Source organism: Geospiza fortis, unplaced genomic scaffold (assembly GCF_000277835.1).
Source record: "Geospiza fortis unplaced genomic scaffold, GeoFor_1.0 scaffold114, whole genome shotgun sequence".
Classification (NCBI taxonomy): domain Eukaryota; kingdom Metazoa; phylum Chordata; class Aves; order Passeriformes; family Thraupidae; genus Geospiza; species Geospiza fortis.
Genome location: NW_005054383.1, coordinates 1764829 through 1782041, shown reverse-complemented (window position 1 = coordinate 1782041; position 17213 = coordinate 1764829). Strand labels below are relative to the sequence as shown.

At 53.4% G+C, this 17213-nt stretch overlaps 1 protein-coding gene across 2 annotated transcripts in view; it reads left to right on the top strand.

Moving 5' to 3' along the window:
* Positions 1 to 17213, top strand: part of RAB11FIP3 (RAB11 family interacting protein 3) — a 60960-nt gene that overhangs the window by 35267 nt on the left and 8480 nt on the right. Inside the window, exons 4-8 of one of the 2 annotated variants that reach the window (XM_031060500.1) lie at positions 4687 to 4860; positions 9090 to 9224; positions 12480 to 12515; positions 15172 to 15265; positions 16660 to 16763. In XM_031060500.1, coding sequence (XP_030916360.1) covers positions 4687 to 4860; positions 9090 to 9224; positions 12480 to 12515; positions 15172 to 15265; positions 16660 to 16763 — 543 coding nt within the window. The remainder of the gene's footprint in view (positions 1 to 4686; positions 4861 to 9089; positions 9225 to 12479; positions 12516 to 15171; positions 15266 to 16659; positions 16764 to 17213) is intronic. The other variant, XM_031060501.1, reaches the window with a different exon arrangement.

The following is a 17213-nucleotide window of genomic DNA, read 5'->3' as shown; positions in this document are numbered from 1 at the left end:
CTCCTGTCCCCACCCCATTTTTGGAGGAAAAGTGGGGTTTGGGGTGAAACTGGGATGCTGGCAGGCAGGAAGGCAGGGAAGAAGTCCTTTAGGACCAGAATCACAGAATGCTTTGGGTTGAAAGGGACCTTAAAGCTCATCTCATTCCACCTTCTGCCATGGGTAGGCACACCTTCCACTAGACCAGATTTCTCCAAGACCCATCCTGGACATGTCCAGGACTGGGGCAACCACAGCTTCCCTGGAAAATCTGTGCCAGTGCCAGGTTAGTGGCCCAAGAACACCAATCTAACCAAACCTCTGGAATCATCTTTGTTTAAGGTCTGTAACACACAGGATGAGGTTTGTCCCAGAACACAAGGCCCAGGGTTGGTGCTCCAGGGAGTGCTTACAGCTCCTACTGCTTTTTGGGAGCTCCAAGCTTCCCTCCCACCCCAAAATCCCATCTGGGGACATCAGAGAGGCAGCAAGCAGTGCCAGGCCTGGGGCTGAAAGGGTGCTGTGGATTAGAGCAGAAATGGGATTATCCAGCTGGGCTCTTCTCACTGCAGCAGGCCAGCTCAGTGACAGTTAAATTGGGAGATAATCAGCTGAGAGCTCCCTGCCAGCAGCACGGGGTCCCTGCAGGGCCATGGCAGCCTGCGTGCGCTCCCGCCCGCTGGGGAAGGCAGCCTGCCTCGGATTCACCTGCCTGTAGGTACAGAACTGCCTGGGGAAATGGGGGAGAAGATTCACCTGCCTGTAGGTACAGAACTGCCTGGGGAAATGGGGGAGAGCAGCTGTTCCCCATGCTTGCCAAGGCTGGGCTCAGCAGGACAGGAAGGATGGGCTTGTTGGAGAGAGTCCAGAGGAGCCCATGGAGATGTTCCAAGGGCTGAAGCCAGGCTGGCAGAGCTGGGGGTGCTCACCTGGAGAGGAGAAGGCTCCAGGGACACCTCAGAGCCCCTGCCAGGGCCTGAAGGGGCTCCAGGAGAGCTGGAGAGGGACTGGGGACAAGGGATGGAGGGACAGGACACAGGGAATGGCTCCCACTGCCAGAGGGCAGGGATGGATGGGATATTGGGAATTAGGAATTGTTCCCTGGGAGGGTGGGCAGGCCCTGGCACAGGGTGCCCAGAGCAGCTGTGGCTGCCCCTGGATCCCTGGCAGTGCCCAAGGCCAGGCTGGGCAGGGCTTGGAGCACCTGGGACAGTGGGAGCTGTCCCTGCCATGGCAGGGGTGGCACTGGATGGGCTTTAAGGGCCTTCCAATCCAAACCATTCTGTGATTCCCTGTTACCCCAGCTGTGGGCTTGGGAAGGTCAGATGTCCTTTGGGTGCCCTGTCCAAGCCCAGTGAGGCCTTTTCCCAGATTGTTAAATGTGTGCAAATTCCAGGCAGCCAAAAACTTAGTTTGATTTATAGATTTGCAAGGTTTGAAATGGGAAGCTGTGGGAGTGCTGAGGGCTGGTTTTGGTGCCATCAGACCCCACACAGGAGGACACCTCTGGTGCCCAGGGACAGCCAGGGAGTGCAGTTCCCCCAGTGCTGGGCTGAATCAGAGCTTCAGCATCACTTCTCAGGAGCTCTCAGAGCTCAACATACCTGAAATGTTTTGAGCTTAAAGCTTGTTTAGGCTCTGTGTAGTGAAGATTAGTTGGACTCTGGATCCTGAAGCTGCCTGAGCCTTGAGATGGGAATAGGAAATATAATTTACTGCCCAGGTTGAGGGTTTCCAGGTGCCTGATCAGATCTGCTTCTGTACAGTGCTTATCAAACCACAACCCCAAATTTAGAGTTCTGGGCTTGGGTTTTGCTTCTGAATTATCAATTCCACCCCCTGGCTTCTATTCCTGGAGTGATTTCCGCTGCTTTTGGTGAAGGTCTGACTCACCACAGGGATGGATGGGTTCCAGTGGATCCCACTGTGGAATACTGGTGCTTCTCAAGGGCAGGAGGAGTATGTGCAGCTGCCCACAAGCTGGGCTGGATTTATTTGTGGTTAAATAGAGATCTGGAGGCTTGACATGTTTTTATTAGCAGGATGAGGGCAAATCCTTCAGATGGAGCAGGTTTTTTGTTATAAATGGCTTATCTGTAATCTTTTTTTCTTTCTGGTTTAGTCCAGCAATCTGCTCATACCCCATTTCCCTCTCCTAGCCAGTGCATGGAGATAAGGCCATAGCCAATATCAATTTTTTGTAATAAAGCAATATCATTATGATTTTTAGGCTAGAATTTTTGAGAACAGAGCATTGTTAAACCCCAATATCCCATCCATCCCTGCCCTCTGGCAGTGGGAGCCATTCCCTGGGTCGTGTCCCTCCATCCCTTGTCCCCAGTCCCTCTCCAGCTCTCCTGGAGCCCTTTTAGGCCCTGGCAGGGGCTCTGAGGTGTCCCTGGAGCCTTCTCCCTCTCCCTCTCCCTCTCCCTCTCCTCTCCTGTGAGCTGTGGCTCACAGCCCTGTGGCTGCTTTCACAGCTCAGTTGTTGCAAATCCCTCCTGCCTTTTCTCCAGCTTAATTTGAAAACTTCCATAGTCCTGGGCAGGAAAGAGGGCTTGGCTTGGTGGGGAGGCCCTGGCACAGGGTGCCCAGAGCAGCTGGGGCTGCCCCTGGAACCCTGGCAGTGCCCAAGGCCAGGTTGGACAGAGCTTGGAGCCACCTGGGACAGTGGAAGGTGTCCCTGCCCAGGGCAGGGGCTGGAATGGGATGAGCTTTAAGGTCCTTCCAGCCCAAACTATTCCAGGATTCTGTTTCTCCATGCAATGGAAAGGATCTTCCAGGGAAAGTGACTCTGTGCTGAGCTGTCCCCTCAGGAGCAAGGGACATCCCAGGAGCTCTGCTGGATGTGTTCAGGAGTTGCACTGAGGCTCAACATGCTGCAGCCTTCTGGCTCTGGTGTTAAAAACACCTGGAGCAGCATTCCCCACTCCAGCATTGTCACACACACTGTTTTCCCAGCAGGAGCAGGGAAGGGGCTCCTTTGTCTTGCAGGGGGTCTGTCCCAGCTGCCTGAGCCCTCCCCTCCCAGCACCAATCCCCCAGGGCTATGGGGTTAAAGCCTTGAGAGGATTAGGCAGCAACAAGCAAGTGTGAGCCTGGCACGGGCTGCCGTGGAACTCACAGCATTTCAGATGGGCCTGGGACATGCCCAGCTCTTTCTCTGCCATGTCAATCACAGAAATTGGTATTTTAGTCAAGCAAGGGCTTGTCACCAACCTTGGGCACTGTCCTGCAAGTCTGAGTGTCCCCAAGTCCTGTATTGCAGCTGCCAGTGGAAAAACTTGGTTTATTGGGGTAAACAATCACCATAAACTACCTAGTGGTGCCTGGGCTGTTTCTGTCCTGTCCTACTCTGCCAAAATGGGCACATCATTCCCTTGGACATCACTCACTTGGTGGGGTGGGTTGACCCTGGCTGGACACCAGGAACCCTCCAAAGCTGCTCCATCCCTGCCCTCCAGAGATGGACAGGAAAAGAAAATATAACAAAGGGTTCATGAGCTGAAATAAGGACGGGGAGAAATCACTCATCAAATACCATCATGGGCAAAACAGACTCTAATTGGGGACATTAATTGAATTTATTACTGACAAAATCAGAGCAGGATAATGAGAAGTAAAATCAGACCTTAAAAGATCATTCACCCCCTATCATCCCTCTTTCCCAGTTTCCCCTCCTTCCCCCAGTGGCACAGGGAGATGGGAGTGGGGGTTGTGGTCAGTTGATGACATGTTGTTCCAGCCACTGCTCAGGGAGAGGGGTCAGAGTCCTGCCCCTGCCCCAGTGTGGGGTTCCTTGCACAGGAGCCAGCTCTCCCTGAGCCTCTCCAACCTGAGTCCATCCCATGGGTTCTCCAGGAACTGCTGCCCCGTGTGTCACTCTGCTGTGGGGTCAGTCCTTCAGGCACAGCCTGTGTCCCTCACATGGTCACAGATCCAACCAGGACCCTGCTCCAGTGTGGGCTCCATGGATCTGCAGGTCCCTGCAGGATCCTGTCCCAGCACAGCTTCCCATGGGCTCACAGCCCCTCTCAGGCACCCCCTGCTCCAGGCCTGGGCTCCTGCAGGGGCTGCAGGTGCATCTCTGCTCCTCCCTGCCCTCCATGGGCTGCTGGGACACAGCTGCCTCCCCATGGGCACAGGATCTCAGGGTCAGCCCAGGAATCTCAGGGCAATCTCAGCTCTGGTGCCTGGAGCAGCTCTTGGCCCTGTCCTGCCCTGCCCTGCAGAGCTGTTCCTCTCCAGTGTCCTCACCCCACTCTTCTCTGCACTCAGTTCACTGCCCCATCCCTTTTTTGTGTTTTCCCTCTCAAATCCCAGAGGTGCCATTCCTGGTGGACCCAACCTCAACCAGCAGCAGGTCCACCTTGGAGCCACCAGGGATGGGCTCTGCTGGACATGGGAGAGGCTTCCAGGGATGGGCTCTGCTGGACATGGGGGAAACTTCCAGGGATGGGCTCTCTGGACATGGGAGAGGCTTCCAGGGATGGGCTCTCTGGACATGGGAGAGGCTTCCAGGGATGGGCTCTGCTGGACATGGGGGAAACTTCCAGAGATGAGCTCTGCTGGACATGGGGGAAGCTTCCAGCAGCTTCTCACACTCCCCTGCCAAGTCCAAACCCCATACTCAGAAGGAGGATGTCCTGGATGCAGTGGAAAGGCTGCTGTGGCCCCTCTCTAACATCTGTCTGTCTGTTCCCCCAGGTCCCACCCCCACGAGCTGGCCCTGGGCTCCGAGCTCAGCCACTCCATTGTCACCGTCATCAGCGGGGAGGAGCATTTCGAGGATTACGGGGAGGGCAACGAGGCCGACCTGTTCCCAGACCCTTTGTGTAATGGGGAAAGCAGCTTTGGCAGCTCGTCCTTCCTCTCTCCCAGGTAATGCCCAGCCCTGGTGCTGCTTCACTCTGCTCTGTGGGACAGGGGTTTCCTTGGGATTTGCCAGCCAGGGGGCCTGGCAGACTCTGGATCCAACGGGGTAATGGGCTTGGAAGTGGAGGAGGAATTCCCCTCCTCGGTGGTTCCCTTCCCTGCTCAGTGCCTGTCCTGTGACACCCAGCAGGAGGTGGAAGAGCTGTCTGCATTTCCAGTGTCACATTCCCACTCCTGTTAAGGATGTGGCTCCTCACTGAACCTTCCAGGAGAGAAAACCACCTGCAGCTTTACCCCTGATCCTGCAGGATGACTCTAATGGTTTTTTCCTCTTTTATTATTTTGGGCTTTGATGCAATGTTTGGTTGGATTTGCATGAGCTGCAGCAGCATTCCTTCTCTAGGGATATGTAGAGCAGGAAGCAGGCTGTAGCATTTCCTCCTTGCTTTAGGGTCTGAAACCAGGAAAAAGTCCATTTTCCAGCCTGAGCAGGATGGGCTGACGAGCTGGTATGGTGGTACACACCCTATCAATACTTACTTTCTAAAGAAAATTAGTAAAAGTTGGAATACCATCAGTGCTGCAGCCCACAAAGTGTCTGGGATGACAAATAACACTGGGAATGTGTTCCTGCATTGGAGGCACAACTCTGACAGGGCAGGAGTGTTCCCTGACAGCCACACACCTGTGCTAAAGACAAAAATATGCTTCTTTCTCTTTGGAATGACACATCTCTGCCTTTCTGCAGCCGTGTAAACTTCTCAAAACTTCTTTTTTTCCCCTGTCTTCCTGTTTCTTCCAGCTTCCCAAACCCCTTCATGGAGTTTGGACAATTCTGGGTGCACAGGGCTGGCAGGGAAGAGCAGGTCAGGGCTCATCTCTTTTTGGCTGGTGCAGCAGCAATGTTGGAGGTGTTAATGGCAAATGGGAGAGTTGCTGTAAAGAATTCCCAACCTTTCCCTTTAGGAAAGCAATGCTCCAGCACTGGGATACCCTGCACAGTCTCTGATCCGTGCTTGTCCTTGGCTTGCTCCGTGCGGGAATGTGGGGCTGGCTGTGCTGGTGCTGTGGCACAGGAAGAACTCTGATTAAAACCCACCCTTGGTGTTCATTTTTCCTTGAGGATGAGCTGCCAGCCTCATCCAGAAGGCTCCTGGCAAGAAAATACCCAGCTAAAGGAGCTTTTCAATCTCTTGAACTTTTTCTTTAACATCAGGCCAGAGCTCCCAGTTTGCCCACGCTGCCAGTGTTCCAATCTTGCTCTGCCAGGGCAGCATCTCTGCTCTGCTCTGTCTCTGGATCTGATCCACACCTTATCCCACCTTCCCCCTGCAGGGAGGGGCTCCCTGGGCACGTGGCCACACAGGTTGTGGTGGTTTGTGCTGGAGACTCTCTGCTGGGGCTTGCTGGGGAGGGAGGCTGGAGATAAACCCTGCAAAGCCTCTGGAGTCAGGAATGTGGGGCTGTTGGAGCTGAAGGATTTCCTCAGGCCTCTCAGGCCTGGCCTCCCCTTGGATTATTGCTGTGTGTGTGAAGTCCTGCCCTAAACATTCCCTGAGTCTGTGCAGCTCTTCTGATTTTGGGTAGGAAGGGACAGGACACAGAGAATGGCTCCCACTGCCAGAGGGCAGGGATGGATGGGATCTTGGGAATTAGGAATTGTTCCCTGTGAGGGTGGGCAGGCCCTGGCACAGGGTGCCCAGAGCAGCTGGGGCTGCCCCTGGATCCCTGAAGTGTCCAAGGCCAGGTTGGACAGGGCTTGGAGCAGCCTGGGACAGTGGAAAATGTCCCTGTCCATGGCAGGGGGTGGGGTGGGATGGGCTCTAATGTCCTTTCCCACCTAAACCATTCCATGCCTGAGCAGCCCCAGTGTGTTTAAACACACCTGAGGGGACACAGGCTGCCCCTGGTTCAGGCTGAATGGGTTTTTTGGCTGTATTTTGAATACAAAGCACAGCATCTCTTGTAAAGGGCCACATCAGCACAGCCCCTTTCCATGCCAGGAATCTCTAAATGGGAATAATTTCTAGAAGTTCTCCTGCCACAACTCCAGAAGATGAACACAAACCCCAAGAGCCTTCAGGGAACACTGTGGGGTGCAGTGCTTCCCTGCCCTGTCCTTGTATTCTTGTTTGTGATCCCTCCTCTTGAGCCTTCCCTTGCATATCCATCCAGCATGAAAAGCCTCTTTGCAGCTCTCAGTGGGAAATAAAAGGAAAAGCTCCTTGAGCCCATCCCAGCCACCAGGAAGCACCGAGGACCTGGGGAAGACAAATGTTGCTCCAGGAGATGGAGGCAGGCCCAGGGAGGCTCTGTATTGTACAACCACAGAATGTGCTGAGCTGGAGGGGACCCATCAGCATCCTGGAGTGGGTGGGGACAGCCCAGGGCTGAGCTCTCACCCACTCCAGGGGCAGGGAGCCAGGGCAGCCGGAGGCCAGGAGGATCTGCACACACCCCAGGAGCTGCCAGGCTGGCCTGGGGCTTCTCCTCCACATTTCTCTTCTCATGCTAATTAATGCTGGTTGAATTTGGGTTCCCACCTGGGCCAGGCTGCACCACCTGGGAAGGGAATGCACCCAAGAGCACCCAGAAAAGGGACATCCCTTCCCCCAGGTGCCACACAGTTGCTGTCACCTCTTCCCTGCACAAACCCTGAGCCACCGACCTGTCTGCTGCTGGGAGATGGTTATCCCAGGGCCAGACCTGCCCTGAGGGGCAGGGAGAATGGTTTGCAATTGAATTTTTTTTTCCAGGAATGGGAAGAGATGATAATTTGGCATTTGCTGGTGTCCAGCCTGTCTGAGTGGGCTGGGGAATACTGTACAGACAGCACAGCCTCCAGGCCTGACCCTGGGCTGAGGGCTGAGCCAGGGCACCCTCAGGATGCCCCAAGCCAGGAGTTTCTGGTGTGTTTGTGTATCCCAGGATTCACTGTCCCTTCCTGATGCCTGTTGGGTTTATCTTGCTTGTGTTTGCTCACACCTTTACCTGTCTCTCTTATGGAACTGCTTGGGTTTTTCACTATTTAACCTTTCTTTGATTCACATCCGTGGCTTCCAGAAGCGCATTGTCCTACAGGAAGGATTTGTGGAGTCTGGCCCCAAATGAACACAAACCATTTGCAGCTGAGAATCCCCTCTGTCCTGCCCAAATCATGAGGAAGTGTCTCCCAGCTTCCCAAGCTTTGAAAGTCCTACAGACCCCCATGGCCCTTCCCAAATGGCATTCCCTGCAGGAGCACAGCACTGCTGCTTGGCTCCTCTGGGCTGTGCTTTGGAGGAGTGAGGTGTTAAACTGCACCTGTCCATTTCATCTTGGCTTAAAAGTGAAAATTTTCCAGTGAAATGTGACTCTGTGCTTTACTAAGGCAGGCTGCAGCAGCACAGCTGCTCTACTTTTAAAGCATCCCATTGAAAAATGGGACACTGACCAAAGGATCATAGAATCCCACAATATCTTCAGTGGGAATAGACCCACCAGGATCATCCAGCCCAGCTCCTGGCCCTGCACAGACCCCAACAATCCCACCCTGTGCTTGAGAATTGTCCAAGTACTGCTGGAGCTCTGGCAGCCTTGGGGCTGTGCCCATTCCCTGGGGAGCCTGGGCACTGCCCAGCACCCTCTGGGGGAAAAACCTTTTCCTAAAATCCAGTGTAAATCCCCCTTAGATTCATCCCCTGGCCCACAGCACCAAGTCCTGCAGTGTGCAAGTTCATTCTGCACTTACTGAGGCAAACCAGGAGCCTCCTGAGACAGATTGCCTGGAAAAGCCTTGTTGGAAAATAAACTTTGCAGTGGTGTAGGTTTGTGGGAAGCACTTATCTCACCTGCCCTGGGCTCCTGGGGATTGAGATTGGCTCAGGGGTTTGGAAATGTGGGCCAGGCTCAGCTGCTGGGAGTCTCTGGGAGGAGGGTGATGGAAGTGTTGCTAATTATCAACTATATAACTTCTATTGAGCAATTACAAATTATCAATTAGCTGCATATTGTTATAAACTAGTCTAAATTAGAAATGTTCTATATATTATTATCAGCAACCCCCCATTGGCTTTAATTTGACTTCGAAAACCATGGTGGGAGGCGACCCAACCTGCTCTGAGTTTTTAATTCAAATTTCATACCTCCCACCAAAAATTGCCCTACCTTGAGGTGCCCTCAGCTTGTGGAAGCCACGGCTGCAGCTGCTCCCTGTGCCTTCTGTGCTGTTGACATGACCCTTGTGATCTCTCTAGCACCAATCCCCTCGCTGCCAAACTGCACAGCATTCTCGCAGATGAAGCTTTTGAGTTTTACTGTAGCCAGTGCCACAAACAAATCAACCGCCTCGAGGATCTTTCTGCTCGCCTGAATGATCTTGAAATGAATAGGTAACTGGATGTGCATGGCCATCCCAGCCTGGGAAGGATGTTCTGCCTGGGGAGGCTCTCCTTGTCTGGCACAGCTTTTCCCTCTCTGGTGCTGGTGGGGAGGGGAAGAGTTTCACCCGGCCACAGGAGCCTCTGCAGGTGCTTGAGGAGGTGGGGAGCTCATGGAGGGTGAGCAGGAGGTGCTTTTGGTGCAGGCAGGGGGCTGGCAGACAAGGAGAGCATTCCCTGCCCTTTGCATGCCTGTGCATGGTGGGTTCCACGGGAGCGGCGAGCTGGCCGTGTGTCACTAGAGGACACGAAACAACACGAGCACACACACCACTGTTCTCAAGGTGAAAAAAGGAAAGTTTATTTTCTGACTTCAGCATTTATAGATTTCCAAAAGTGCCAGTGGATTGGAGGGTGAAAGTGCCACCTCTCCAATGACACTGGACAAACTAACAGTCTATCAAATTTTTCTTCTTTTATAGAAGAATGCAAACCAGTAGGTTATTTACAGAAAGTGTGTGAGAAAGTTCTTACAAGAATGTCAACATCAGAAGGCTTAGAAAATCTTAAAGAATCAGGGTGACAGCCATGTACAGTATTTCTGTCACCAAGGAAAGACTGGGAGTGGTGTGCAAGGGCAGCCTGGAAGGGCAGGGACAGCCCATCCTCCTGCTGCAGGAACAACCTGAAGGCATCAGCCTGCTCCACAAGGAGCAGTAAAGTCTTGTCTCACCAGGCTTCACCCACAGCCTGCCCACCCTGGTGTCACCATGGGCTGGGGAGATGTGATGGACACCAGGAACAGCAGCAGGTTTTGAATGGAGTTTTGGAGGTCTCCCAGGCAGCAGCTGGATGTGTTGTCTGACAAGTGGAGAAGGATTTCTGCCTGCTGATTTGTTCATTCAGAGCTGGTTGCAGCCCTCTGGGGGAAGGATGGTGACATTGGTGATAAATCTTTCTTCTCGTGGCTGTCGTGGCTATTCAGACCTGGTTTTTGTCATGTTCTTGGTCTCTGTCTGTCCTTTGCAGGGACAGTGTGATCTGGGAGCTCTCCTGATCTATGGGAGGAGAACTGGAAAACAAATAGGAACTTGAATTTCATTATTTTTAATGAAAAAAAAAAGGTCTCTCCTTTTGTTTTTCTTGGCTAAATAGTTGTTTTTGCTGTTGGAGGCCTTGAGGGTCAGTGATGGGTCTCAGGTTAAGCAGGTATTAAGGAGAACACTGGTTTTCCCTGGAAGCCCCACTCCATTTCAGGTTTTCTCCACCACATCTACCTGCAAAGCTGAACTAACACCTCAGGGCCTCCTGTGATGGGTGGGATTTCCTGTGGAGCTTCTCTGTCCCGTGGTCATGGTGGGAATTCCACAGGCTTTGATTTGCCCTGTGAGTAGGTGCAATTCCTCCATCTGTGTTCAGGGCTTCCCAAGTACACATTTACTGGGAATATGTTCCAAGGGCCTGTGTGGAAGGGGCAGTGCCCCCTCTTTGTGTGCTGTGGGTGGGAAGTGTCCTGTGCAGCGTGTGGGACATGCAGGACCTGCTGCTCTTCCCTCATCACCACTGACGTGAGGCCCTCAGAGAGGGGACAAGTCCTGGAGCAGCAGGAACTGGACCAAAATCTGGGACAAGCCTGAAGACACCTCCTCCAGGGGATTCTGGCAGCTGGGATGAAGCCCAAAGCACCCCAGAACAGCCTCACTCATAAGAACTGTGGGCACACAGACAGTGTTTTATCCTTGGAACAAACTGGGGAGCTTGCTCCCAGCATTGGGGTGCTGCTTCCTGAGCCCACAGCCTGGGAAAGCAGGGAAGACTCCTCCAGGAGCTTGGCATGAAGTGCTTTGTGCCTCTGTTTTGTTCCAGTGCCCTTGCTGGTGTGTCAGCCTTTGGACACTGCAGGTGCCATCGCTTCCCCAGGAGATTTTTCCAGAGGAAAATATTTTCCCCCCAGTGCTGGGGCCATTCCTTACAATTCCTGGCAAACACCAGGGCCTGACCTCCTCCCCTTGGGCGCCGAGCAGCCTTGAAGCCCAGCCAGCAGCAGCTCTTGTGCTCCCTGGAAGTCTGGGATTTGAGGATGCACTTTGACCCGAGGGCTGGTCACCCTGACAACAGCCCCCAGTCAGGTTTGGGGGTTGCTTTACAAAGCAAACTGTCCTCAGCTATTTTTAATCCCTCCTTCGAAGAACTCGTGTTGCAGCTCCAGGCAGGAGTGGACTTCCAGAGGATTTTATTTGTTATTTTTTCCTAAAACTGAGCTAAGCACCAGGGAATGCACTTGCTGCTTCTTGGATTGGAGCTGTTCCTGCTGCCATTGCTGAGTGAGGATTTGCTGTGGCCCGGTGGCATCTTGTGACACCAGCGTGGGTGGAAGATGAGGAGTGAGATCCAAGCCCTGTCCACTTCCTCAGCACCAGTCAGAACCAGAAGACTGGAAGGAGCATCTCAGCAAGGAGCTAGTTCTGGAAAAGGCTGGTTTTTCTCATCAGGAAGAGCCTGCAGCCTGTCCCCTGCAGGTGGGGCACGGTGACACAACCCTTGGCTGCTCGTCCTGCGGTGACACTGATCCCTGACCGCTGTGGCATGGTGGCAGCTGGCTGGGACATGGATCCAAGGAGTGATCCCCATCAGTTATCTGTGGGGAGAGAGAGAGCTCATCCCCCTCCCCAGCCACTGCAGCAGTGCCATGCTCAAAATCCAGACAGGGACACCACCAACAGCTCCTGAAGCCTCTGGGCCAGGAGCAGGCAGCACTTCCCTGGTGATCCAGAGCCCAGCAGTGGCACGGCGGCTGTGGAAGGGCAGAAGGAAGGATTGGTCCAGTGGGATCATGGCAGAAGGATGGATGTGCCGGTGGTCCCCAGCCCAGGGGAGCTCTGGGGGTGGCAGGGGAGGCCTGGGGTGCCCTGGGGTGCAGGACATGTGGCTCAGTCTGCCATCAGCACTGGGCTGGAGCCCCCCCAGGCTCCCTGCTATTCTTAGCTCTTTCCTTGGGGATCGGTTTTCAGGCAGGGATCAGCAGGAGAGCAGAGCGTGGCAGGGGGCAGTGAGCTCTTCTCCAGCATTATTCCATGTGCTGTGTTATTCCTTGTTGTTCTACACGGGAGTGGCCCCTCTCCTGCCCTTTCCAGGGGTTTGGGGGTGCATGCCAAGGGCTCCCTGCCAGAGCAGAGGATGTGCCCCGGAGTCCATGCAGTTTCCTGTTTCCCTGGCTCTCCACTGTCAGCTTTTCTAACTCTTTCCTGTTTTTTCTTCATTTTGCAGCCCCAATAAAAGACTTTCCAGCAAGAAGGTGGCAAGGTAAGCTCATACTCCTGTTGTTGCTTGCTTGATCCGTGTGAGCTGCTGGCTCCATGGAAGGAAAACTCAAAATAAGCTTGGAGAGTTGTATTTCTGGATATATTCCATAGTGCTGGGGAAAAGTGGGTTTAATTCTGGGATCTTTTTTCTGGAATGGGAGTTTCTCACTTGTGCACACAGCTGCAGGCTGCTGGCAACCTGATTCCTTCCAGGAAAAAATGGGGAGGCTTTTCCTCATGCTCTGTCCTGCCAGTGCCATAGCAGGGGGCGCATGGAGGAGGGAAGGAGTCTCTAGAAGGACATATTCCTCTGGGATATATCCCAGTCTGGGATCCCTCCCAGTATCACCATGTCTGTAGAGTTCTGCAGGACCAGACCAGTCAGTACCCCCACCTGGAGGGATTCTCCAGCACCCCAAAAATTCCAGCTGCCTCAGAGAGCTCTTGGTCCTGTTGTACTTCAGTCCATGCCCCCTCAGCACTTGGCTTTGTGGGAGCAGCTCCCCCTGCTCAGTCAGGGGCTCTGGGGCACCTGGGTGGGCTGCAGGTAGCGCTTGTTGAATGTTTAACCCTGGTTTAGCCCTGGTTTAAGCCCAGGTTTAATGCTGTGCTGCTTCTGTCCTGCACGACCACCTTGTGTGATGTCAGTCACCTTTTCTGTGTGGGCATTGTGACCCCCCAGGGATATTGGATATATTGGATATATCTGGGCAGTTTGCTGTGGATCTCTGGAGCAGAGGGTCCTTCCCTCCCCTCTCAGTGTCACCTGGTGCTCACCTTTCCTCCTCTCCCAACTCCCCCATCCCTCCTGTTCCCATGCCATCCTGATTTTAAGGATAAACTGGCTCTTACCTCGCTGTTCTGCCTCTGCCAGGCTCAGGAGGGAGATTTCCCTCTGCACTTGTTGGATTTCTCATTGCTGGTTTCCCAGCAGGACAGGGACACTGTGGAGGAATGGGCAGCTCAGTTTGGGAATGTTGGTGTTCCTGACACTCTCTCTGCTCCCTGTGCTGACCCAAGCAGCTTCCCTGCACCTCTTCCTCCCGCTGTGCTCTCACACCTTTCCCTTCTCTGTTTTTCCTGCACTCAGCAATCTCCCCTGGCATGGTTCCCCTCCTGGAAAGGAAGCAGATCCTTGATATTACATTTCCTACTTCCACTCATCTTACTTTCTAGAGCTTTGTTAAAAACACTGGCAGGAAGGAGGGCTGAGGGGAGCAGCCTGTCCTCAGGTTTCCTGTTCTAGGACTCGTTTTTGTCCCGTGCCTAGCACAGATAATTTTGGGAGGATTTCAGTTAAACTTTTGGGAACAGAGATATCCTATCTTATGGGGGATTGAGCCCTTCTGGCCCTTTGCTTTTCTGAGGCAGGGATGTGTGGGCTTGTGTAAATATTAGTTAATTCAAGAGCAGTCAGGTTTGGTTTGTGATAAGGAGGGAGATAACAGGGTTTTGCCCAGCCAGATCCTTAAGCTCAGCCCAAAGCAAATCCTTTGTTGCAGATACTGTAATTAGTGAATAATCCCAAAACATTTGCTTGTAGAAATTGATTTTATTTTGGTAAGGGCTCTTTCCTCATTTTTCTTATCCGGGTTCTGCTCGTGCCAAGAAATCTCAGCTGCTTAAGCCCTGTTGTGCTTGGCACCATTTAAATGACAAATGTGCCTGAGACTTTAAAATCTAAATATAAACTCAGGGTGAGGATGCAAAATCAGGCTGTGGTCTCTTGGTAAATGCCAGTTGTGCTTAGTGAGTCCTAGCACGAACACACTGTGCAGAGGGAGGAATCTGAGAGCCAATGGTCCTGGGAAAAACAGAGCTTTAAAGAGACCTCCATGGTTTTGTCATCCATCCTCTGCTCAAAGCAGGAGAGCAGAGTGTTCTTCTCCTGCCTGGGGTGCCAGGGCTGGAACACACCCCCTCTCCAGGGCAGCCATGCCGAGGGAGCAGCCCCTCCTCAGGGTGTCCTTTAGCTTGTCACAAAACTGGGGACACCGAGCAGCCCCTTCCCAGGTTGTCCTTTAGCTTGTCACAAAGCTGGGGACACCAAGCAACCCCTCCTCAGGGTGTCCTTTACCTTGTCACAAAGGTGGGGACACCAAACAAACCCTTCCCAGGATGTCCTTTAGTTTGTCACAAAGCTGGGACACCGAGCAGCCCTTTCCCAGGATGTCCTTTAGTTTGTGACAAAGCTGGGACACCGCTGTCACAAGGCCTCGTTAATGATTAGCTCATTGACTGGGCTGGGGGGTCACAGCAGCCTCAGGGGGGTTTGCCCCCTTCCCTCCCCTTGCACCCCACTTCTTCCCAGCCTTATCAGCCCTGGGAGTACTCTGGCCTTTGCTGGATAATCCACGGCCTTGGGACTGGGCTAAAGAAAGAAAGTGGGAAGAGGGAGCTCTTATCTCTCCCCGTTCCAAAGAGCAATGATCCCGGTGTGAAGTCCCGGCAGCGTGTCCACGTTGGAGCGCTGGATTTCCCGGGACAGCTCCGTGGTGAGGGGACAGCCAGCGCTCGGAGAGCAGATCCTCTGGAGAGGCTGAGGAGGGCGGGAGGTGGCGGCGGGGCCGGCCGCTGTCACCTGGTGTCGCCATGGTGCCGGTGCTGGGGCTGATGCCGGTGCTGCTGTGGATCGGGGTGGTTTGTCTCTGTTTCAGGCAGCTGCACCAGACGAGCTCGCTGGCCGTGGGGGTGATGGAGGAATCCTACCGGGAGAGCCTGGAGTGCACCGACGAGGACATCACCGACAAGGTGGGGCCTCCTCCCTCTGGATCCTGCTGGTGCTGTGCTGGTGCCCTGAGCTTTGCTGAGATGTTGAGAGGAAGGGGTTCTAGGGTAACGTCTGTGGGACCCTGCAGTGCTCCAGAGTTCCCAGGCAGGAGCAGGGTGAAGCTCCTCCCTTCAGATGAGCCCTCCCCACGGAGGGGATGGGGGAGCAGAGCAGCACTGCAGGTGCTCTGCAGGGTCAGGAGGTGACACTGGATCTTCTCCAGGGGCTGTGGCTTCCCCCAGAGTGCTGGGAGGAGGAATGGGCTGTTCACAGGCAGCATTTTCACTTCTCCTTCACACAAGAAGATGTTCTCAGGTTCTGCTTTTCTGAGGCAACCCACCCAGTGTGAAACAGAAACTTCCTCTCCTTGGCACACTCTGCTCGTGCTGTCACACTCTGCTCGTGCTGTCAGGGAAGAGTTGATTTTGTGCTGATGCTGATGGGTTTTCCTGGGGTATTACAAGAAAAGAGTTGTAGGATAAGATGGGAGCACAGGACAGATTTTGTTTGAGTATTCCTAGTTAACAGGGAAAAGAAGCTATGGGAAAGAAGCTAAGATTGTGTTGATGTCTACTGAAATCCTGAAATTCCTTGGAAATGGCCTTTTAGCTTTGGAATATGAATGTCCTGAGGAACTTGGTGTGAAAAAGAAATGTGTATATGTGTAGCTGCACTCAGAAATAATTATAATGCAGGGAAAACCTTTAAAAAAGAAATAAAAATCAACATTTTTTCCAAGGGGAAGTTGAATAAAACAGTTGGGTTCCTTAAGGCATTTGACTTGGGAAACCTTTGATGGAAAAGGCACTGCTGGGAAAGGCATTGTGTGTCTGCATGGCCTCTTTAATACTGCCATGTCTCCTGCCCTCCTCCAGAGCCAGGGTTTGGCTTTTCTAGACATGATCCTCATTTCTTTTCCCCCAGGATTGTTTTATATGGAATTTGAATGAGTTAACTGCAAATACAGCTGGAATAAACCCTGTAGAGGTACAGGGAGAAAATCCTCACCTCAGGTCCTTCCCCACCAGCTGGCATTGATCCCTCCATCTGTAAATTCAGGGTTTCCATCCTGTTCCAGGCAGTGGGGAGTTATCCAGCCTCAGGGCTGCACATGGAACTCTGGGGATCTACCAGGATGTTTCCCTCCAGACTCCTTTTAGGATGCCATCAGGAAGGGGTTGAAGAAAGGAAAGAGCGAAGTGTTTGACCCAAACTGGTACATGGGAACCATCAGAACCAGGGAAACCAGGTGGAAAAGGATGTTTTAAAGGGATGCTTTGAATCAAAGCACAACTGCCCAATTCCAGTGGGAACCCTGCTTGTCTGGGGATGCTGTGGGGGCTGCCCAGAGGCTGATCCCTGTCCCTGCTGGCAGGTGGTGTTCCTGGAGAAGCGGGTGACGGAGCTGGAGAAGGACACGGCTGCCAACGGGGAGCAGCACAGCCGCCTCCGGCAGGAGAACCTGCAGCTGGTGCACAGGTGAGAGCCTCACCTGGGGGGCCTTCCCCCTCCTCCTGCTTCAACTGCCTTCCCAAATCCAAACCACAGCCCTTACCAGGGATATTGACTCCATCCCAGCTGAGAACAGGGCACAGTGATATGGAGATTTTATATTTTATGGGCTTAAGTTCTCTGGAGCTCCAGGACTTGGCTTTTGGTGATTTTTACATGTGGGTTTTAATTGCTGGAGCTGTGCCAGGGGGAGTTAGGGTGGAGATCAGGGAAAAGTTCTTCCCCCAGAGGGTGCTGGCACTGCCCAGGCTCCCCAGGGAATGGGCACAGCCCTGAGGCTGTCAGAGCTCCAGGAGTGTTTGGACACTGCCCTCAGGGATGCCCAGGGTGGGATTGTTGGGGGTCTGTGCAGGGCTGGGAGTTGGAATCCATGATCCTTGTGGCTCCCTTCCCTACTCAGGATGGGTTTTTGTTGTT